Source organism: Chiloscyllium punctatum, chromosome 14, assembly GCF_047496795.1.
Source record: "Chiloscyllium punctatum isolate Juve2018m chromosome 14, sChiPun1.3, whole genome shotgun sequence".
Taxonomy (NCBI): Eukaryota; Metazoa; Chordata; class Chondrichthyes; order Orectolobiformes; family Hemiscylliidae; genus Chiloscyllium; species Chiloscyllium punctatum.
Window position 1 is genome coordinate 32,319,622 of NC_092752.1, and position 25,254 is coordinate 32,344,875.

At 40.3% G+C, this 25,254-nt stretch overlaps 1 protein-coding gene across 8 annotated transcripts in view; it reads right to left on the reverse strand.

The window, feature by feature from the left end:
- abhd18 (abhydrolase domain containing 18) overlaps nucleotides 1-24,396 on the reverse strand; it is an 89,285-nt gene extending 64,889 nt beyond the window's left edge. The window contains exons 1-5 of one of the 8 annotated variants that reach the window (XM_072584159.1): nucleotides 24,166-24,395; nucleotides 11,873-11,956; nucleotides 9,363-9,465; nucleotides 2,749-2,869; nucleotides 1,440-1,524 (exon numbers count right to left, since the gene is read on the reverse strand). In XM_072584159.1, coding sequence (XP_072440260.1) covers nucleotides 1,440-1,524; nucleotides 2,749-2,840 — 177 coding nt within the window. In that variant the 5' untranslated portion in view covers nucleotides 2,841-2,869; nucleotides 9,363-9,465; nucleotides 11,873-11,956; nucleotides 24,166-24,395. Of the gene's footprint in view, nucleotides 1-1,439; nucleotides 1,525-2,748; nucleotides 2,870-3,545; nucleotides 3,566-9,362; nucleotides 9,466-11,872; nucleotides 11,957-24,076 lie in introns of those variants that run through there. The other 7 variants (XM_072584157.1, XM_072584158.1, XM_072584155.1 and 4 more) reach the window with 7 other exon arrangements.
- Nucleotides 24,397-25,254: the final 858 nt, after the last annotated feature.

A 25,254-nucleotide genomic window follows, 5' to 3' on the forward strand; every position in this document is an offset into this window, starting at 1 on the left:
ATACCATTATTATAGTATTGCTGTAATCTTTCTCAATTTGCACAATGTCAAATTGGATTTGCATTCTTTGTCAAGTGATCCCTACATTATAAGGCTCAATATCAGCATAAGCTATTGGTAGAAAATGCATCATGGTGTAACCGAATTCAACTGGAAGCAAATATTACTGCACTGAATCCCTACAGTGTGGAAACAGGCTCTTTGGCCCAACAAGTCCACACTGACCCTCCGAAGAATATCTCACCCAGATCACATTCCCGTACCCTATTGCTCTACATTTACCCCTGACTAATGCACCCTAACCTAAACATCCCTGAACACTATGGGCAATTTAGCGCGGCCAATTCACCTAACCTGCACATCTTTGGATTACGGGAGAAAACAGAGCATCCATAGGAAACCCACGCAGACGTGGAGAGAATGTGCAAACTGCACACAGACAGTCACCTGAGGTTGGAATTGAACCTGGATCCCTGGTGCTGTGAGGCAGCAGTGCTAACTACTGAGGAATAGGTTGAACTAGTAAACCTACAATGATACAAATACAATGTAAGCAGTTGTCAGAAGGTTCACTGGACAATACTTGAATGGGTGGGTTGTGTAATGGGGAAAGGTTGGAAAGACTAGGTTTGTACCTGCTATAGTAAAGAAGAGTAAGAGGTGACCTGATTGAAATGTACAAAAATCTTGGAGTTTCTAAAAACGTAGATATGGAACTGATGTTTCCACTTTGGGGAAGATCTTGAATTTTGGGTCACTGGTTAAAAATGAGGGGAATTCGATTCTTTTAGAGGACTGTGTATCTTTGGAACTCTTGCTCAAAATGGCTGTAAAAGCAGAGGCTTTGAATCGTTATTTCTTGATAAGAAAAGGGGTCAAAGATTAACAAGGGTGGTTGGAAATATGGAGTAATCATATCAGCCATGATCTAACTGAATGATGGAGCAAGCTTATGAGATGAGTGGCCTTCCCCACTCCTAATTCAAACATGTGTTTGTTTGTTTGTTATGAACACAGTACTTAACTACCCATAAGAAATTTTGTATGATGTCAGATCAGCCTGAATCCACAATGAAGACAAGAATTTGATTTACTGAGACATACAAATGAGGCAAAGGTTATTTAAGTTAAGTTTTAAACACAAAGAAAAACATAAGTTGCTGAAGAAGGTCAGCAGGTCTGGCAGCTCTGTGGAGAGGAATCAGAGTTAACATTTCAGGTCAAGTGACCTTTCCTGACAAAGGCTAACATTAACTCTGATTTCTCTCCACAGATATTGCCAGACCTGCTGAGCTTTTCCAGAAATTTCTGTTTCTGATTTCCAGCATCTGCAGGTTTTTTGGCTTTTACTTGAATTATATAATATCTTGTCCAACAGTGCAATCAAAAAGAAAAATATCATACCTCTACAAAAGGCTATTTTGTCACTAACAGCTTACCTTATCAATGAATATGGGGTAGTCTTTTGGGACCAAATGTTGACATTTTTCTCGATTTCCTATTGTTTTCCTAAATTCAAACAACCTAAAAATTTTAAAAACACAGTTACAATATTTTTTTAAACTATTCAATTAAATACAAGTCCAATGCCAAACAGAGGTATAACTATTGGCATCCAAAGGAATATACAGAAACTTCTTATTGCTTATTTCAAGCTGCAATTTTTGATATTTAAAATTGTTGATTGCTATCAACTACAAATAGCACTAAAAAGTACAATGTTTGGCATAGCAATTTAGAAACTATTAAAAGTCTAAGAATACATCCTAAAGGAGTTTAATGATTTGATGAAGATATTTACAGCAATTTAAGCAAGCATATGATGCCAGCATATTGGAATATCCAATAATACTACATTCACACTACATTCTACTGAACTCTTAATTTCAATTACATTACAATACATTAGCATGCACAATACATTTTCGTCTAAGTTTGTTTTCCATGACTGTTTCCCCTCTCACACACACTACAAACAGAGTGGGGCTATTTGCCCCACTATATGAAACCTTCAGTCCCCTCCTTCTATACAAGTCATGGCAGCAGTTTCACAGCAAATATCCCTGGGACAGCCGCAAAATTATTCAAGATGGAAAAGACTGAAGCAAAAGAAAGCTGAGCATACTTCATACATATACAGAGGATAATGCTTAGACCTTAGAAAATAGTACACTCCATCCCAGATTTGAACAACTGTAGAGGATACACAACAGGAGAAAAGAGCAAGGTCATGCAAGACTGACATTGGGAGAACAAGCAAATGTAGAACACTTGACCTTATGCATTGGATAAATGAAGAGTATATGCTACATCCTATTGATTAATGTAACTCAATTTAGATTTTTGAATGTCACCAGATCAGCTCATTCATCAGGTAACTGATTATATTTCATCTATTTATAAGGAAACCTTTAAAGTTACATTAAATTTTGTTTCTGTTTTTCCAAAGCACCTTTGCATTAAATTTCACCCCTACCTCTACCATACTTCAGTCAAAACAAGCAGCCAGTCTGAAAAGAAAATTTACAGGCACCAATTAAGCTTTACAGCAACTGAATGACAATTTGCTTCAACACTGCTGAAAAGGATGTAATCATTTCCCCAAATCACAAGAACTCTGAACATGAATACATGGACTGGCTTCATAATCAGTCCTGAAAAGTACAAGTGGATGATGAGGACACCTCAACAGTGCGAGTTTAAAATCAAGTAAAGTTAAATGCTATAGAAAAGTTCTTCATACAATACCTTCTGAGATCATCCGGCTTTCCCCATCCTTGAATGAAAAGTTTTGAAAGGAGAAATCGTCTGTAGAGAATGTCCAATTTACTGACACCCATTCGAAGGAGCAAATACTCTACTACAGCATCTAAATGAGAAAGATGGATTAGATTTATTTTAAGTATTATAACCAAAAGGATATTATACAAAATGGTTACATAATAAAAATGATTCAAGAAAAAGTAAGTGAGAAAACATCATTCATCAAATCTAGCTCTTCCATGGGCCATGTACAGCAGTCAATATCTCAACACTTTACAAATTATTGGTAGCTTTTAATAGACCACAGTTAATACAAGTTGCATTATTGTAAAAGAACTGAACTTCAAAAGAAAATACAGAAATCCTAGGCAACAGTCAGTCATTATAATGAACAATAAGAATCATTCTGGCCCCCAGAAACGCTCTCTCAGTCTACATTTAATCCTCAGCATGGAAGCTAGCTAGTCAGGTATCTGCCTTGAATGTCAGCTTTTATTTTGTTCTACTCTCCTGTTCTTCTATGATAGCTCTGAATTTGGTTTTTATCAAGCAGATATTCAATTTCCTTTTGAAAAGTAACACTGAACCTATTTCCCCAGCTTTGTAGACAGTTATTCCAGACTGTACTGTGCTACTTTGAAATATTTCATTCTTGCCCATAGTTCTTTGACAAATTACATTAAAACTATGATGTTTTAGCTAATTTCCATTAGAGACAATATTTTATAATCGCACAATTTATGGATTTGACTTTGCTGGCAAGGTCACCATTTATTACACACCCTAATTGTCCAAGAAAGTAGTAGCGAGCCACCTTCTTGAAGCACTGCAGTTTGTAGAGTATAGATATGTCCACAATGTTGCCCTGTGGGGAGTTCCAGCATTTTAACACTGATTTTAAGAATACAAGAAAGAAGAGGTGGTCATGCAAGGTCTCAAGCAAACCCTGTCATTTAATATTTCTTTGACCTAATTACACTGTATTGAGTTCTAAGACTGAATACCTTCCGTCATCGAGAGTGAGAAAAACCAGAGATTTATAAACCTCTGAAGAAACTTCCCACCTCAGACCTAATGGTGAACTCTTTATCCTGAGGCTATCAACGATAGCTTTAGATGACTGCCTCTCAGCATATGCTGGGTCATGCCCTCAGAATATTACATGTTTCATATGTAATATGTAATAACAATTTCATATTCTCCTAAAATCCAAAAGAATAAAGGTCCATTTTACTCCATCCCTCCTTGCTGGTCAACTCTATCATTCCCAGCAATCAAATGAATCTTTGCTGTGCATCACCCCATGACATGTATTCAAGGTGTGGTTTCATTAAAGCCCTATATAACTGCAGCAAGATTTCTTGTATACTCCAATCATCTTGCTTTAAAGGTTAACAAGCCATTTGCTTTCTCAATTCTTTGCAGTGCCTGAAGATTATTTTCTATTAAAGCCTTTCATCCTTCTGAACATCTATATTCAATCACCCTTTAAATCTTTCTGCCCCAAGGAGAATAATTTTGAATTCTCTAGTCTCTCAAAATATACCCTCAACACTGAACTACCTACCAAGGTTTAATTTATACCCACATTCAGTTAAAATCACCAGGCATGTTTGCAATGCAGTACCACCATAGTTTTATGACAAAACAATTGCAACTTATAACATCACATGAAATTGCTATATATTGCTAATCATCAAAACAATTGTGACACTGTGAACTTGCATTAATTACTTTAAATGTACAGTAGAACATAGAACAATACAGCACAGAACAGGCCCTTCGGTCCTCGATGTTACACCGACCTGTGAACTATTCTCAGCTCATCCCCCTACATTATCCCATCATCATCCATGTGCTTATCCAAGGATTGTTTAAATCTCCCTAATGTGGCTGAGTTAACTACATTGGCAGGTAGAGCATTCCATGCTCTTACCACTGAGTGAAGAACCTGCCTCTGACATCTGTCTTAAATCTATCACTCTTCAATTTGTAGTTCTGCCCCCTAGTACATGCTGACATCATCATCCTAGGAAAAAGACTTTCACTGTCTACCCTATCTAATCCTCTGATCATCTTGAATGTCTCTATCGAATCCCCTCTTAGCCTTCTTCTTTCCAATGAGAACAGACCCAAATCTCTCAGCTTTCCTTATAAGAGCTTCCCTCCAGATCAGGCAACATCCTGGTAAATCTCCTCTGCAACTTTTCCAATGCTTCCACATCCTTCCTGTAATGGGGTGACCAGAACAGTACACAATATTCCAAGTGCGGCTACACTAGCATTTTGTACAGTTGCAGCATGACATTGCACCTCTGGAACTCAATCCCTCTACTAATGAAACCCAACAGACCGTATACCTTCTTAACAGCACTATCAACCTGGGTGGCAACTTTCAGGGATGTACGTACATAGACTCCAAGATCCCTCTGCACATCCACACTACTAAGAATCTTTCCACTGACCCAGTACTCTGCCTTCCTGTTATTCTTGCCAAAGTGAAGCACCTTACATTTAGCTGCATTGAACTTCATTTGCCACCTCTCAGCCCAATTTTGCAGTTTATCCAAGTCCCCCTGCAACCTGCAACATTCTTCCACACTGTCCACTACTCCACCAACTTTAGTGTCATCTGCAAACTTATTAACCCATTCACCAATGCCTGTGTCTAAGTCAGTTATAAAAGTGACAAACAGCAGTGGTCCCAAAACTGATTCTTGTGGCACACCACTAGTAACCAGACTCCATGCTGAATATTTTCCATCAACCACCACTCTCTGCCTTCTGTTGGAAAGCCAGTTTCTAATCCAAACTGCTCAATCACCCTCAATCCCATGCCTCTGCACTTTCTCCAACAGCCTACCATGTGGAACCTTACCAAAGGTTTACTGAAGTCCATGTACACCACGTCAATTGCCCTACCCTCATCTACATGCTTGGTCACCTTCTCAAAAACTCAATGAGGTTTGTGAGACATGACCTGCCCTTGATGAAACCATGTTGACTATCTCCAATCAAATTGTTGCTTACTAGGTGATTATAAATCCTCTATCTTATAATCCTTTCCAAAACCTTTCCCACAACAGAAGTAAGGCTCACTGGTCTATAATTACCTGGGTCATCTCTCCTGCCCTTCTTGAACAAGGGCACAACATTTGCAATCCTCCACTCCTGCACCATATAACACAATGACATTGTATATCTTAGGGAAATAAGGAGTGCCAATATACTTTTAAAGAAGCAGTTTTTTTTATTCATTTGTGGGACTTGAACATTGCTGACTGGACCATCACTTATTGTCCATCCCTAGTTGCCCTTTAAACGTGGTGGTTAGCTGCTTTCCTGAAACACTGACGTCCATGTGATGTAGGTGGACCCACAATTCAGTAATGAAGAGAATCCAGAATTTTGATCCAATAGCACTAAACGAACAGCAATATAGTGCCAAGTCAGAATGGTAGGTGGCTTGGAAGGGACCTTTCAGGTGGTGGTATTCCTACGTATCTGCTGCCTATGTCCTTCTAGATAGCAGTGGTCATGGAGAAAGTGAGGACTGCAGATGCTGGAGATCAGAGCTGAAAATGTGTTGCTGGAAAAGCGCAGGTCAGGCAGCATCCAAGGAACAGGAGAATCGACGTTTTGGGCATCAGCCCTTCTTCAGGAATGAGGAAAGTTTCCTCATGACACTTTCCTCATTCCTGAAGAAGGGCTGACGCCCAAAACGTCGATTCTGCTGTTCCTTGGATGCTGCCTGACCTGCTGCGCTTTTCCAGCAACACAGTTTCAGCAGTGGTCATGGGTTTGGAAGGTGCTGTCTAAAGATCTTTGGTGGATTTCTGTACTGCATCTTGCAGATGGCACACATTGCTGCCCATGAGTGTCAGTGGTTCAAGAAGTGAATGTTTATGGATGTGGTATCAATCAAGCAGGCTGATCTTCTTCTGGATGATGTCAAGCTTTGTGCTTTGTTGGAGCTGCACACACCTGGGTAAGTGTAAACTATTCCATCATAATCATAACTTGTGCCTTGTAGATGATGGGCAGGCCTTGGGGAGTCAGGATTAGTATATGATACTCAGAGTCATAGAGATGTACAGCATGGAAACAAACCCTTCGGTCCAACTTGTCCATGTCAATCAGACATCCTAAATCTAATCTAGTCCCATTTGCAACACTTGACCCAAATCCCTCTGAACCTTTTCTTTTCATATACTAAATCAGATGCCTTTTAAATGTTGTAATCAATCATACCAGCCTCCACCGCTTCCTTTGGCAGCTCATACCATACATGCACCACCAACTGTGTGAAAAAGTTGCCCCTTAGATCCCTTTTAAATTTTTCCCCTCTCACCCTAAACCTATGCACTCTAGTTCTGGACTCCCCTATCCCAGGGAAAAGACCTTGTCTATTTACCCCATCCATGCCCCTCATGTTTTTATAAACCTCTGTAAGATCACCCTCTTCAGCCTCCGATGCTCCAGGGAAAATAGCCCCAGCCTATTCAGCCTCTCCCTGTAACTCACATAAAAGGAATAGGTAACACATCATATACTTACAAACATACATAAAAGAAATCAATAAAGCAACAGTACAACAAAATGTTGATACACAAACTCAAACAAAACCAGGAATTGCTGGAGACACTCAGAAGGTCTGGCACAATCTGTGGAAAGAAAGCAGAGTAAATTCAGAACTGAAGAAGGGTCACTGCTTTCTCTGCACAGATACTGGCAGATGTGCTGATTTCTCCAGCAATTTCTGTTTTTGTTTCAATAAAGCAACACACACTTAATGTATAAAATTATATCCAATGCTAACAAGACTTGTGAAAATTGTGAGGCACAGATATGGTCAACAGCGAGGGCTATGCGCTGCCCTTGATTTCAACTATGACAGCAAGCTGACCATCACCACATGACACATCCCAGCCAATATGAGACTATAAAGACCATAAGACATAGGTGCAGAAGACGACTATTTGACCCATCAAATCTGCTCTGCTTTTCAATGAGATCATGGTTGATCTGGCAATTCATTCCACTTTCCTCCCTATTACCATAACCATTGATTCCCTTCCTGATTAAAAAAAAATAACAACACATATGGGACAGCCTGCTGCAGTAAAGAATTCCACAGATTCACTATCCTCACAAAAAGTCTTCCTCATCATGTCTTAAATGGGTGACCCCTTTTGGTCAATCAAGACTGGGATCAATCAAGTGAATCTTTATGGACTACCTTCACAATATTCCAGGTAAGGTCTAACCAAAGCCTATAGCTTTAGCAACGCTTCCATCTGTTTACACTCCATTCCCTTTGAAAGAAAGCTTAATATTCTATTTGCTTTCCCATTATCCACTGATGTTATATGCTTTATTTTATAATTCATGACATAGGAACTCTCAAATCCCTCTATAGTGTAGTTTTCTGCAGTCATTCTCAACTTAAACAATGTTCAAGTCCTCTATTCTTCCTGCCAAAGTCCATAATCTCATATTTTCCTACACTATATTCCATCTGAGAAGTATCTGTTCATTCACTAAACCTGTCAATGTCCCTCTGTTGACTTTGTGTTCACAAGTTGTTTTCCCACCTATTTTTATCTCAAAAGCCTAGTGATTGCACATTCACTTCCCTTATCCAAGTCACTAATATATATGCTAAATAATGTGGTCCCAGCACTGATTCCTGTGATACTCCATTAGATACACATTGGCATTGAAAATGCATCCCCCTGCACCTGCTGTTCCTAGCTCTCTATGGACTTACTAACTAGCTGTGCATGCCATACCTTATTGAAAACGATCTAGAAATCCAAATATATTACATTTACTGGACCCCTTTATCTTTCCTGCTTGCTATCTCCTCAAATAATTCTAATAAATTTGTCAGGCATAATTTGTCCTTCATGAAGCAAGGCTGAGTTTCCATGATTGTATGAAATATTAATAAACACTCTGTTATTACATCCTTTATAAAATACTAGCATTTTCCCAATGACAAGCCAACCTATTGATAGGTGTTAGTTTTATGTTTACCTCTCCCAAACCTCCTTTTTGAACAAGAGTGTAACATCAGCAATTTTTCAATCCAAAATTTTCCAAATCTAAGGAGTTTTGAAAGACTGCTAGCTCAGGCATAAGAGTTTAAGAACGGGAGATTATTCTGAAAATGTATAAAATGTTGTTTACACATTGCTGTATTCAAAAGATTAATTATCCAATTATGATCAAAATACAATTGTAGGGAAAAATAGTATGACAAGCACTTAGGGCAAGCATAAATCGTAACAGAAATTAAAATGAGCTGAATTACACTTCAAAAGTTCTCCACTCTATTCGAGTGCTTCTCCAGCTACCTACAAAATTTGTCCACCCCGGAGGCTTTCCAGCCAGTTCACATGATCCCTCACCTGGATCTAGCAACTATAATACAATATGCCTGACTATCCTTGGACACCAGTGTAACTCAGCATCAGAGGTACACATCAAAGGTGCAGCCTACAAACCTGCCTGGAATCCTTCTTAGACATGCTCACCATCACAAATTCCCTATCAAATTCTAATCCCAATCTTTTTGTTCACTCATTTTCTCCTACCAGCCTACAGCCGTGTCTCCAGCATTATTTCCTCTTTCAACCAGCTATGTTGTAGCATATCTCTGGCAGCTGTTCAACGAATGCAGGGTTACATCCCATCTTCCTGTGTGGAAGAAGAGTCAAATATTAAATACATAATTAATAAAACACAGATGAAAGGCAGGAGATAGAATTAGATAATTGTAACATGTGAAATATGTATTTTATACTTCTATAAGCAATATGATTTGACATAGCTATCACATTCAGATCTTTCAAATTGCCCCGAAAACTCTGAGGTGTAAACTGAAGTGCAATAAGTGTAGTGCACCATTCACTGGGTTTGAAAATAGACTTGTGACAGAAACTATTCAATGTTCCTTTACCGTATCTCCTGTGAAAACATTTAAAATAATGTTGCTTTTTGAAAGTTTCAAACCACTGTCAACCTCTCATATAAAATCAAGAATATGGTGCTGGAAAAGCGCAGCAGGTCATGCAGCATCCGAGGAACTGGAAAGTCAATGTTCCGGGCAAAAGCCCTTCATCCGGAAAGGGCGTCCTGATGAAGGACTTTTGCCCAAAACATCGATTATCCTGCTCCTCGGATGCTACCTGATCTGCTGTGCTTTTCCAACACCACACTCTCGACTCTAATCTCCAGCATTTGCAGTCTTCACTTCCACCTAACCTCTCATATGAAGTATGCTATAAGTAGAGCTAAATGACCCCACAATGAACACACCTGAATAAAGTTCCACAGTTCTGCCATATCCACTTGAAAACGGTGGAGGAGGATTATTAAACAGGCAGAAAGTGAAGGCTGCTTCAGGAATGACCCCATTCACTAAATTTGGAGGAGAGGTACAGCTCTTGGATAAAAAAAAAGCCTTAAGCATTTTCTTCAATCTTTAGCCAGGTTTGCTGGACAGATCATCTATGTCCACCGCCTGTCAAGGTCCACATCAGAGAAGCCAATCTTCAGCTAATTTGATCCACTTTGTGATGTCAAGAATAGCTGATGTTTTAGAAAATGCTTGGGAATGTCTGTCCATTAAAAGCAGGACAAACGCAATCCAGCCGAACACCACACTGTCAACCTATTCTGAATCAAAGTGAAGGAAGAGGTTGTTGACAGTGTCATTAAGAAACATCTACTTAGTGATGCTGTTTGGCTCAGTTATATTCATTTATCTCCAGGTCTCATGACAACTTTGGCACAAACATGGACAAAATAGCTGAATTCCAGAGAGGAGGCGAGAATAACTGCATTTGATTTCAAGGCAGCATTTGTTGACTGGGATGAATTCCCTATTATCAATTCCCTGCAAATCTGTACATAAACAGACATCAAAACTCTGGCTGCAATTGCAGATCAGAAATGGGAAGTTTGCAGCTAGTGACTTAATTATTGACTCCTCAAGGCCTGCCCACCATCTATCTACAAAGGTGCAATGGAAGTCTACACTCATCCGGATCAGCACAGCTCCAACAAGCAACATAAAACTAATCTGCTTAATGCAGCTCAAATTTTAGCAACAAATCTACCACTTGCAATGCACACTCCCTCCACCACAAGTGTCTGCCGTGTGTACCATTTGCAAGATGCATGCAGCTTCTACCACCAAGAAGAGCAGCTGTATAGAAGCATAATTAACTGCATATTTTCTATCAAGCTGCATTCCATGCTTACATGGAAACACATCAGTATGCCTTCATTGCTTCTTCGTCAAAATCCTGGAACTCTGAACCTAACAGCACTCTGGATGTATCTACACTACAGGTGGCAGCAATTCATAGAATAGCTTACCAACTTATTTTGGAGGACAATCAAAGAAAGGCAATAAATTCTGGCCTTGTCAGCAACATCGTATTTCACAAACAAATTAAAAGAAACAATGTGGCCTTTCTTTGGTTTTATCAAGACTAGATTATATGTTCCAGTACTGACAGTAGAAGGTTTTAAATCAAAGTAAATTGTCAGCTGAGCACTGATGGCATCTAAATGTAATAAGCTTCCATACATTACATAAAAGGTATCAAATAAATACATTGTGCAATTAAATTCAGATGGTAAAGTGAATTCAAGTGGTTTTCTATTCAGTACACCACTTTTTGTATCTCTATTCTTGACACTTCATTTAAAATGACCCAATTCAACTCAAATAATTTACAAATATATTATATGCCAGTGTTAAGGCAGGCTTTGGACAATGAGTTTCATATCCAAAGTCTCAAATTCTTTCTACCATCTGAATATGCCTGGGGTTGCTTTCTTTGTTCTTTTCCACTTGTTTACTTAAACGTTACCCTTTGGTGATGTATTTTAGAAAAACAAATTTAGGAATGCATAATGACACTCATTCCCTCTCTCTACCACTTTTCCAGTGATACCAACACACATATTTTGAATCTTTACCTTGAGATATTTTCCTTATGTAATGCAGAATTAAACAGATTCTCATTAGAAAAGGAAATTAAAAGCAATCAGGAACTGTGGAATTTGAAATAAACACATCAGCCATAATTACACTGAAGGTGAAGCTTGTCCAAGGGGCCGAATGACCCATCTCTACTCCGAATTTGTATGTGGTGGATTTTTCAATGCTCGATATCTAAATAATTGTAACAATTCAAGAGTTAAACAGAATTCTTGTAACTGTATTTGGTGTAATATGTACATCACAGGCTTATACATAATTTTGGATCTCAAAAACTGTTCAACAGACATTTGGCTCACAATATAAACCACAAGGAAGTTTATTAGTGACTGTCAAAACTATGAAAAATAAATTGAAAGATTTACATTTATTGACAGAACCCAAACTTACTTGGAATTTAAAATATTCAAACTAGGTTGTGTCCCTAGCATTACAGCTTTTAGCAAAACTGGACTGAAAGATTGCTAAACTCTCACAATGTGAATTGACGCAATATGCAATATTTTTGTGACTGTATTTGGCCTACTAGATGCATCAAGAGAAACGTAAAAAAGGAATAGGGCCATTAAGAGATTACAAAATCAGAGACAAAATAGAAAAAATATTAGATCATGTCTTTAATGCAAAACATTACCCAGAAGGCAAATCAGTGGAGATGATATTGAAAGATGAGTTTAGAAATGGTATAAGCACATGAACAGCAGAGAGGTATCAATATAAAATAAACAAATCAAATTCAAGAGAATAAAAATCCTGTTCTGGTTGATTGAATCGGTGCATTTTAAAATAATCTGGAGGAGATAGTGAATGTACTTGTAATAATTTGTTAGAAAAAGATATAATGCAAAAGGACAGCTAAATAGCTAACATTATCTATATTTAAGGCAGATAGATATAATGTCCTGGGAACTACAAACCAGTCGGCTTATTAACCTTGGTGGAAAATACAAGGGAATTCCAAGAAAGCAGTTAAAAGAAAAAGTCTTATTTGTCTAAACTCACTGAATGCTTTAAATAATGAACAGAGAGAAAACAAGGGGAATATTATCCATGTAATTTATCAAGATTTCAATTACACATTCAGTAGGGTACCACCAATAAGCTACTACCTTCGAGCTTGCAGAACCACAACAAAGGTAGAAGAATAGTTACATGGAGAGCAGAGGTGGAGGCTAAAGGATAGTTTGAGTGACAGAAATCGAAAGCGACATGTGCACATGGATCAGTATTGGTACCACTGCAGCATGACTTTGATAACAAGGTAGGACCTTCGAATAAAAAAAACACAACCTTTAAATTTGTGAACGACATCAAATTGGAGAATAGTCATCACCAAGGACAACTTCAATATATTACAAGATTATGTTGATAAACTTGTAGATTTGACAAGTAATTGGCAAAACCAGCAACTATAAAGTATCACACTCTTAAGAATAGCGAGCTGTTAGATTATTGCCTTTCCAAACCAGCAGCAAATGGATCTGGGAGTACGAACACACAGTCACAAAGTAGCAAGCCAACTGAATAAAGTTGTAAAAGAGAAAACAAAGAAAAACAGCAATAAAGTTTACTTAGTAGGATAGAACTCTAAAGTAGATAAGTTATCCTAAACGCATATTTTATACACTCAGTCCCTGCACTGCATGGTGGCACAATACGTTCAAACTGCAATATGCACAGCTCACCATTGACAGCACTGTCCAAACCTGAGACCACCTACCATCTAAAAGGCCAAGGGCAGAAGATGAATGGAAGCACAACCACTTGCAAATTTCTCAACATCCTGACATGGCACTATATCACAATTTCTTCACTGTTATTGGATCAAAATCCTGAAACTCTGTTCCTAACTGCACTGTGGACTACCCCCTGCGCCAACTGCAGTTTGTGAAGGCAGCTTTTGATGTTCTCAAGGATAGTTTGGGGTGGGTTATAAATGCTGGCCTAGCTAGTGCCACCTACATCCAGTTATAAAATGCAAATAAAATCTAGTCTTCAGTAAACTGTTCTAACTGAAATACTATAGAGATACTGGGGAGACGGAGAAAAGCAACCTTATACCTAAAAAGGAGAAAACGAACAGCCATAATTCATGCTTGCAGGAAACAACTTACCGTTTTCGTTTACTAATACAGCCAAAATGCTACAATAGCTATGAGTTTAATAACAGCTAAAACAATCTAAAGTTGCAAGTATGTTGAAATAAAATAAGATAGAGAGATAAAGAACAATGTACTTCAAGCCATTTACTTATTTATAGCTGCAAACACCATACCATCTGTTTCTTGATGACTGCAGATCTCCGTTATTTTCTTTAAATTAATTTGGTTTTAATCATAAAGAACCAACAAATACCGATGATCAAACACACTACCTCCTGACTCAACTCATGAAATTTCTAAAACTGCTAACTTTTAGGAGCTAAAATTCGACCTCAGTGTAAAATCAAACCTACCTTTCAGTTCTCAGTCGCCTCTCTGCACCTCTTGCAAAACACTCGAGATGAAGTTTCAAAATGCACAAATTATCATACCTTTTGATAACTCAGCCACCTCATGCACATTTAAGACATGGAAGAGCTGGTGTTGGACTGGGGTGGACCAATTTAAAAATAGTCCAACAGATTTACTTGGAGGCCCAAGCTTTTGCACCACCACTCCCTCTTCAGGTGGTTCCAAAGCAGGAGAAGCAGAAGACAGAATTTATAGCAAAAGATTACAGTGTAATGCAAATAAAATTATATACTTAACAAACCTCCATTGTTGTTAAGTCTTTCATCTTTTAGAATGGATTACAGTTTTCGGTTCATTAATATGCAAATCCCAGAACTTGTTTTAAGTCACATTGCCAAGATAAGTTAAGGTTTTATAAAAAAGGTGACATCTCAGCTCAGACAATGCATTAAAGGTTTGAGATCAGAGTCTGTCTACATCCCAATCCTGACTCGGACTAGCTCTATTTCCAAAGTGAAATTTAGAAAATATTATATGGATTGACTGTCTGCATTGACTGCCCACCAGTTGTGTATTTTCTGAGCAAAGTAGACTGTATCTGTAAATACAAATTCACCCCATAGACTTGTGCAGGACAGAGTGCGTGTGAGTGTGACTACGTGAGAGAGAGTGTGTATTTGTGAGAGTGCAAACCTGGTAAAGAGAGAGAGAGAGATGAATATAACGTGAGAGAGGGTGTGTGGGTGGGCGACAGTGTGGGGTGTGTATGTGTGCATGCATGAGAGAGGGTCTGCGTCAGAGTGCATGTGAGAGAGTAAAGAGAAGAGAGCGCGTGGGAGCGAGCACATGGTGGGTGATGTCCTCATTTGTAACCGTGGTACCTGTGTCAACACTGTGACACATCTTGCAGTGGTTGCCATGACCGGGGTTGTGATCAATGGTGTCCTGAAGGCTGAGCAGTTTGCTGCGAACAATGATCTGTTTAAGGTTCGGCAGCTGTTTAAATGCGAAAAATGGAGGCATAAGGAAGGTGTTGGTGAGGTGCTCTTCCTCATCAATAATATGCTGTAGGCTGCGAAGAACATGGCATAGTTTTTTGGCTCCCAGGAAGTACTGGACAACGAAGGGTACCCTAACTATAATTCTGATGGTGGCTGATCCGACCAAAGAACACACCTGTGAACTAAACACATTGATCAAGACTTTTGATGCAGTCACATAGTCATAGAGATGTACAGCATGGAAACAGACCCTTCTGTCCAACCCGTCCATGCCGACCAGATATCCCAACCCAATCTAGTCCCACCTGCCAGCACCCGGCCCATATCTCGCCAAACCCTTCCTATTCCTATACCCATCCAAATGCCTCTTAAATGTTGCAATTGTACCAGCCTCCACCACATCCTCTGGCAGCTCATTCCATACACGTACCACCCTCTGCATGAAAACGTTGCCCCTTAGGTCTCTTTTATGGTCTTTCCCCTCTCACCCTAAACCTATATCCTCTAGTTCTGGACTTCCCGACCCCAGGGAAAAGACTTTGTCTATTTATCCTATCCATGCCCCTCATAATTTTGTAAACCTCTAAAAGGTCACCCCTCAGCGTCCGACGCTCCAGGGAAAACAGCCCCAGCCTGTTCAGCCTCTCCCTGTAGCTCGGATCCTCCAACCCTGGCAACATCCTTGTAAATCTTTTCTGAACCCTTTCAAGTTTCACAACATCTTTCCGAATAGGAAGGAGACCAAAACTGCACGCAATATTCCAACAGTGGCCTAACCAATGTCCTGTACAGCCACAACATGACCTCCCAGCTCCTGTACTCAATACTCTGACCAATAAAGGAAAGCATACCAAACGCCTTCTTCACTATCCTATCTACCTGCGACTCCACTTTCAAGGAGCTATAAACCTGCACTCCAAGGTCTCTTTGTTCAGCAACACTCCCTAGGACCTTACCATTAAGTGTATAAGTCCCACTAAGATTTGCTTTCCCAAAATGCAGCATCTCGCATTTATCTGAATTAAACTCCGTCTGCCACTTCTCAGCCCATTGGCCCATCTGGTCCAGATCCTGTTGTAATGTGAGGTAACCCTCTTCGCTGTCCACTACACTTCCAATTTTGGTGTCATCTGCAAACTTACTAACTGTACCTCTTATGCTCGCATCCAAATCGTTTATGTAAATGACAAAAAGTAGAGGTCCCAGCACCGATCCTTGTGGCCCTCCACTGGTCACAGGCCTCCAGTCTGAAAAACAACCCTCCACCTCCACCCTCTGTCTTCTACCTTTGAGCCAGTTCTGTATCCAAATGGCTAGTTTGCTCTCATCCCACATACTTCTCACATAGGGGACTTCTGCTGCCTTCCGAAGATACACAAAGCCAACACATCTGGACATCCCATCATACCAGGCATTTGGTACATGTGTGAGAACCTCTCTGGCTATGTCGAAGGCATCTTGAAACCCATTGAACATGGGACCCCCAGCTTGCTGAGCTTGAAGGTTCGTTTTCAGACATTTCTTCACCATACTAGGTGACATCATTATTGAGTGTCTGGTGAAACGCTGGTGTTATGTCCCGCTTTCTATTTATGTGTTTAGGTTTCCTTGGATTGGTGATGTCATTTCCTGTTCTTTTTCTCAGAGGGTGGTAAATGGGGTCCAAGTCGATGCGTTTGTTGGTAGAGCTCCAGTTGGAATGCCATGCTTCTAGGAATTCTCATGCGTGTCTCTGTTTGGCTAATCCTATATGGATGCGTTGTCCCAGTCAAAGTGGTGTCCGGCCTCATGGGTATGTAAGATACTAGTTGGAGTGATACAACATTCCCGTCACAATGGATATTTCAGCTTTCTACACCAGCATCCCCCACGATGACAGCATCGTGACAACAGCCTCAGTACTCAATGCCAACAACTGCCAATCTCCAAGCACCACCCTACAACTCATTCGCTTCATCCTCACTTTTTGACAATCAGTTCTTCATCCAGACACATGACCAAATTTGCACCCCAATGTGCCAACATTTTCATGCACAGCTTCGAACAAGACTTCTTTGCTGCACAGGACATCCAACCAACACTATACACCAGGTATTATTGACAACATTTTCTTCCACTGAACCCATGGCGAGGAGACACGGAAATGCCTACATGGTAATATCAACGGGTTTCATCCCACCAGATTACTATGGACTACTCTTTAGTATCTGCCTCATTCTTAGACACACGCATCTCCATGAAAGATGGGCACCTCAGTATCTCACTCTACTGCAAACCCACAGATAACCTCGCAATGCTGCACTTCTCCAGTTTCTACCCGAAACATATTAAAACAGCCAACCCCTACGCATACAGAGGATCTGTTCTGATGAGGGGGAATGCTACAGTCACCTGAAGGTGCTCAAGGATGCCCTCATTAGACCAGGGTGCAATGCTCAACTCATCGATCGCCAATTGCAACATGCCACAGCAAGAAACCATAACGACCTCCTCAGGAGACAGACACACCAATAGGGTATTTTCATTGTCCAATACCTCCCAGGAGCTGAAAAGCTACATCATGTTCTTTGCAGCCTGCACCACATTATCAATGAGGATGTGCACCTCACCAATACCTTCCCTATGTCTCCACTTCTCGCGTTTAATCAACCACCAAACCTTAAACAGATCATTGTTCACAGCAAACTGCCCAGCCTTCAGGACAACAACCACAACACCGTACAACCCTGTCATGGCAGCCACTGCAAGACGAGTCAGAGTGTCGACACGGATACCATGATTACACATGAGGACACCACCCACCATGTACGCAGCAAATACTCATGTGACTTGGCCAATAGTGTCTATCTCATGTGCTGCGGGCTAGGATGCCCTGAGGCATGGTACATTGGTGAGATCGAGCAGACGCTACAACAACGGATGAATGGATGCTGCACAACAATCACCAGATAGGGTGTTCCCTCCCAATCAGAGAACACTTTAATGGTCAGGGCTATTCGGCCTCAGATCTTCAAGTGACAATCCTCAAAGGCAGATTTCGGGACAGGCAACAATGCAGTGACCGAGAAGCTGATAGCCAAGTTTGGTACCCATGAGGATGGCCTTAACTGGTACCTTGGATTCATGTCACAGTACAGGTGACCCCACCTACACTATGCAGTCTCTCTTTCTCTCTCACACACACACTCATGCAGACCCTCTCTCATACACAATGCGCTCTTTCACATACAAACACCCCAAACTCTCACCCACACATGCACCCTCTCAGAGGCTTATACCCCATTACACACACACTTTACCAAGCTTGCACAAACATGCACTCTCTCACATGCACTCACACACACGTTCACTCTCTCTCCTGCACACACGCGCACACAAGTCTATGGGGTGAATTTGAATTTGCAGAATTATATTTACTGATACAGTCTATTTTGCTCAAAGAATACACAACCGGTAGGCAGTCAATGCAGACAGTCAATCCATAAATTATTTTGTGAATTCCACTTTGGAAATAGAGCCAGTCTGAGTCAAGATTGTGATACAGGCAGACTCTGATCTCACACCTTTAATGCAGCCTGAGCTGAGACGTCACCTTTTTTTTATAATAAAAGCTTAACTTATCATGAGAATGTGACTTAAAAGAAGTTCTGGGATTTGCATATTAATGAACTAAAACCTGTAAAGCATTCTAAAAGATGAAAGACTTAACAACAATCTAGGTTTGTTAAATAGATCATTTTACTTGCATAATACTAATCTTTTGCTATAAATTCGGTGTCTTCTGCTTCGCAACCACCTGAAGGAGTGGCCTTCCGAAAACTAGTGCTTCCAAATAAACCTGTCTGACTATAACCTGGTGTTGCATGATTTTTAACATTTAAGACATATCTAGTCACAAAAACATCAGTCTCCAACTATATCATTCTAACAGGTGCTGAAACTTCAAAACTCTATTTCAGACTGAAGTTTAATTTCTCCCACATTCCCATTTACTTCTCATCTCCAGCAGCCAAAGTAATCCAATTCAGAACTCATTAACTTTGTTTCCACGCTCCTGTTCCCAAACTTACTTAGAATCCTCACCCACCCCTTCAGATTCCTTCACCACCTTATCTGATCCTATTTAAATTACCTCTAGTCCTGCAGACATCAGTTTACTCCTTCAAAACAAAATCAGAGAATCTCGCTAGGTAAAGCAATGAACAAGACAAATAGTTCATAGTTAAGATGTGATACCTTTAGAGAAATTCCAATAGATGTTATAACATAAAGTATCAATTTATTTTTCAATAGAGATTCTTACTTGCTATATCTTTCCAGAATTGTTCTGCTGTTTCAAGTTGCCAGCAACTACAGTTTTAACCAAATTATTTGTTGCTTGTTACTTCATCTAATCCACAACATTCCCCATGTATTTACACTAAACTATCTTCATTGTTTTTAAAGCCTCCATAAATCTTTTGATTCAACAAGTCATTTCATTCAATTTTTCCCTTCCTTCTTCATCTCCCCACTTGGTATCCATTTCTCTTCCCCACTGTAGGCCACTCCTATTAACCCATCAGGATGCTGCAGAAATGCAAATTGATGTCAAACAACGTGCACCAAAAAAACATACTCAACATTAGACATGTAGTTTTGAAGTAATCTGAAAAGGTTCAAAGTGGCAGGACCAGTTTGTGTTTGCAATACACATGAAGATTCAGAAAATACTTCAGCTCTGAAGAAAGCCATTTAGCCTATCACGTCTACTATTTTAAATAAAACGAATAGCCAAATTAAGGTTGATAAACCACAAGGGCAGCTATAGCAGAAAATCAAAATTTTAAGAGAAATTTATCAATTTAAATAAAATACCATTTTAAGGGATGATAATGCTTGTCAGTATTTGTAACACACATAAAAGGGTGTTTACTGATATTCTTCAATCGTATGGTCTTTATCTTATGGCACACTGATATAGCTTTAACCACAGAAGAAAGTAGGTCATTGAATGCAATGCACTCCTACACTAAATTCCGTTGCCTCAACCTATCAGGCACAAGAGCAGACCCATGAGGAGATTCTCTGTCTTGCCATTTCACTTCACACTAGGTACCAAAGATCAGAAGCACGGGGATGAAGTGCAACCAGAAATTTAAAAGTAGCCCCTTTAAATTACAAAGAATGAAGCCCCAAACAGTTGAGGCTGGGCTCTTTCACAGATAGATCTGCTTAATCCCCTTCTTGCCTATTATTCCATGTTCCTTTCAAAGCTATAATTGAATTTATTCCTTCACCCCCTCAAACTTATTTCCAGGAACCTTCATTTGCAGCCATGCAGCAGGATGAAAGCTAATCCACGTGCCTTTTATTGAATTAAATACTGCATTTCTCACTATTAAGACATAAGACATAGGCCCATCAAGTCTGCTCTGCCATTCAATCACAGCTGATAAGTTTTTCAACCCCATCTGCCTGCTTTCAGCTCTTTGGCAATCAAGAACCTATCTATCTCTGTTTTAAATATACTTTATAACTTGGCCTCCACAGCCTTCTGTGGCAATGAATTCCAAAGATTCATGACGCTCTGGCTGAAGACGTTTCTCCTGATCTCCATTCTAAAGGGTCCTCCCTTTACTCTAAGGCTGTGCCCTCGGGTCCTCATCTCTCCAGCCAATGGAAATATCTTCCCAACATCCATTCTGTCCAGGCTGTACAGTATTCTGTAAGTTTCAGTCAGATACCCTCTCATCCTTCTAAGTTCCAGATATAGTCCCAGAATCTTAAAGGCCTTCTGGAAGTCCAGACGGATAACATTGTTGACTCTCTTTGGTCGAACCTATTTATATGCAAATATAAACATACTAAACACAAAAAATGGCTATGCAAAGCAGGAGCATTTCAAAGCTTGACAGCTAAATGCATTAAAATATTTTAGCTTATCTATCAAGTCCTTTTGCCAACCAGTTTCATTGGTGTCTTCTGAATTCTGACTCTTCAGCCTCTGAAAATAGTTTATATCTTTTACTTTGTAATCCCTTCATAATTACACAAGTTTTATCAACTCTCCTTTTAACTAAGGAAAGCAACTTCAACTTCTACAATTTATCGTAATCTCTTAACTATCAATGCTAAAGCTTTCACTTTATTTTCAATGTCTGAACAGAATTTGACATAATAGGACGAATTTCATTGATACAACACGTCTGAGCCCCCCAGCTGTTGATTCAGCAAGTGATCCATGTTGACCCCTTTTGGGGAGGCCTGCATTACAATCCAACCAGGTAATTAGTTGGCCGAAAACAGACTTCCATTAGGAACAGGACCCCATGGGTAAAAATACTATGTACAAAACAATAAAAGGTTTGGCAGGATTTTTTTCCTTAACTGCTCAAATGTCTTCAACTGGATAACTATGTTGCCTAGGATTGTGGGGCTACCCAGGCCAGACTTATGCAATGACCAGTGTGTGTTGGGGCTGAGAGGATGGGGTGGGGGTGTGGGTGTTAGTAGGCACCATGGGAAGGGAGATCGCTCTCAGCTGGCACTACCACACTTCTTGCTGAGTCCCTCAATCAGATCTTTGAATGAGAGCTCCCAGGCGACCCAAACAACCCTACATTATGGCAGCTTTCACGAAGGAAGATATTCCAAGTTTAGGGTGTAGGTTTGCTCGCTGAGCTGTAGGTTTGATATCCAGATGTTTCATTACCTGGCTAGGTAACATCATCAGTGGCGACCTCCAAACGAAGCGAAGCTGTTGTCTCCTGCTTTCTACTTATATGTTTGTCCTGGATGGGGTTCCTGGGGTTTGTGGTGATGTCATTTCTGCTCATTTTCTGAGGGATTGATAGATGGTATCTAGATCTGTGTGTTTGTTTATGGCGTTGTGGTTGGAGTGCCAGGCCTCTAGGAATTCTCTGGCATGTCTTTGCTTAGCCTGTCCCAGGATAGATGTGTTGTCCCAGTAGAAATGGTGGGTTTTTTTCCCTCCATGTGTAGGTCTACGAGGGAGAGAGGATTGTGTCTTTTTGCGGCTAGCTGGTGTTCATGTATCCTGGTGGCTAACTTTCTTCCTAGGACAAAATGCTGCCATAATGTATTTACTGTTCTTTCACATGGGAAAAATAAGGGGCAATATCAGTTAAAGGAGAGTAGGAACACTGGTAACTGGTTGTATTAGAATAGCCTTTGAGATGGTAGGGTAAGCTGAAGTAATTGCTAAAGCCTCTAAGCTGTATAAATAGTGTATGAAATGCAGGCAGTTACACTAAGCATGTATAAAAATGTTAGTTCATCCCCAATTTGGAATATAGGTGTTAATTTATGTTCTTTGGGTTTGATGGTGGGTTGGAAGTTTGTGATTCCACTATGATCATATTAAATTGAAACCACACAAGGGCCTTATCCTGCTGCCACCGGTGATGGGCCTGTAACTACATGGGGAGCATGACAAGCAAGCTTTTAGGGTTGTTTGGGTCACCTGGGAGCTCTCATTCAAAGATCTGATTGAGGGACTCAGCAAGAAGTGTGGTAGTGCCAGCTGAGAGCGATCTCCCTTCCCATGGTGCCTACGAACACCCATACCCCCACCCCATCCTCTCAGCCCCAACACACACTGGTCATTGCATAGGTCTGGCCTGGGTAGCCCCACAATCCTAGGCAACATAGTTATCCAGTTGAAGACATTGCCTCCAATTTGAGCTGTTAAGGAAAAAAATCCTGCCAAACCTTTTATTTGTTTTGTAGGTAGTATTTTTACCCATGGGGTCCTGTTATTAATGAAAGTGTTTTCAGCCAACTAATTACCTGGTTAGATTGTAATGCAGGCAATGACATCACCACAAACCCCAGGAACCCCATCCAGGAAAAAGATATAAATAGAAAGCAGGAGACAACAGCTTCGCTTTACTTGGAGGTTGCCACTGATGATGTTACCTAGCCAGGTAATGAAACATCTGGATATCAAACCTACAACTCAGCGAGTAAACCTCAATCTGAGCTACAAACCTTGCATACTCCAAGTTCCTTGACAAAAAAGTGGAATGATTGTTGTAGTGTGAAAACATAGCAGTAACTTTGTGCCACAAGCAGCAATGTGATGGCTGACAGATACATGTTAGCTATGATATCCAAAGAACAACACAGCTTTCTCTCAAGTAGTACAATGTAATCCTTTGTGTCCATATGCAGTGCCATTTTGGGCCCATTTTTAACATCTTATCAATAAGATATCTAACTCCTTTAGTGCAGTTTTCCTTCATTGTTGGACTGATGTGGCATCTTAGATTAAATTCTCAAGACTCCAGAACAGCCTTGAGTCTACAATCTAATAACAATGAATACTCACAGACTGTTGCCATTCTAGGAAATTAAAACATGAATAAAATTCACAAAATTTTACTGAGACCTATAAAAATGTTGCAAGGAAAGATTCATTCTTTGAAACTATTCCAAAATGTAATTGGATACAACAATTGAGATGTCTTAAGTTTAACGAGGATTCCTTTTGTTCCAGTTTGAATCTTGTGCATGGGTGGACTTATACTCATGAATTTATTTTTGGAGGGAAGCTCAAACCTAAAAGGTCACAAAGTATTCGTTCTGTAATCATGTATTTGCTGGTCTATACTACTCGCTCTGGCTCAGCCTATTTTGGTATTTTGCAGCCTGCCTTTTGAATTTTCCTCATAAAAGCGAAACCTAAATCCACATGAAGATCTTTAGAAAAATATTAACCCCTGTGCTCAACAGCATCTTTTATCAATGAAAATGGTCAATTACAAACGGCCGTAACTAGGTTTTTAAAACACCCATCAGTTTAGTATTCGGAAAAAAAACAAAACAAATCAAATTACCCAAAGCACATTAAAATTCGGCACCACCGATTTAACTGAAAAAGTTTTTGCCCAGCTCAGAAATCTCTTGCAGCTGTTTACCCTCTCACCCTAGAGTGGGCTGCAGCAGGCCGAACCCTCCAGCCGCAGGTCGGTCATTCAAGCGAACCGTCAGAGGATCAGGAGAACAACGACAGGAAAAGGCTGAGTAAACGGGACACACTTTGACCCTCCCTCCGTCAATCCTTCACTGTCTCACTCGGGGGACGGGACACAAAGGCTGACCGAGCCCATGGCGGAGGCCTCGCCAGCCTGCGGCCACCGTCCAATCAGCACACACCGGGGGGAGGGGGAGGGGGAGGGGGAGGGGGAGTGCCGCTGTTCATCGTATCGCGAGAGCTGGCCGGAAGGGGAACACATCCCCTCAGCTCATTCATTCATTCACTCACTCACCATGGAGGAGGGAGGATGGGGACGTCCATCCTATTTTAATCCATCGACCAGGAAATTCCCACCCCCCCCAGGCTTGGTGGCGTTCATGCATTGATTCGGCCTCTGCTGCTTCATATGGAAACCTGATGCACAGAAAAAAAAATGAAAAGTTTAAAATCACACAACACCAGGTCATAGTCCAACAGGTTTATTTGGAATCACGAGCTTTCGGTGACAAACACCTGATGAAGGAGCAGCGCTCCGAAAGCTCGTGCTTCCAAATAAACCTGTTGGACTATGACCTGGTGTTGTGTGATTTTAAACTTTGTACGCCCAAATACAACACCAGCACCTCCAAATCAGAAAAATAGAAAATAGCTATATGCTGAGCACTCCTTTTTAAAAAAGGTTTACTCCATTACCAGCAGTTAAATTACAGTACTTGTTTGAACCTATGACCTCTAATTTTAATCCCTTACTTTAATTTAGGAAAATATCTTTACAGTGGCAAATGGATGATCCATCTCTCAGCTTCCTGAGTGGTCCCCAATATCACAGATGCTAGTCTTCAGCTAACTCTGTTCACTCTATTTCAAGAAATGACTGAAGGGATTAGATAGGGAAAGGCTATGGGCCCTGACAATTCAGTAGTACTGAAGAATTGTGGTATAGGCAAGATATTTCAGTACTGCTTCAAAACTGGCATCTACCCAATATAACAGAACCTCCACCATTAAATGGCAATGTTCAGGGAAGGCACCGAGCAA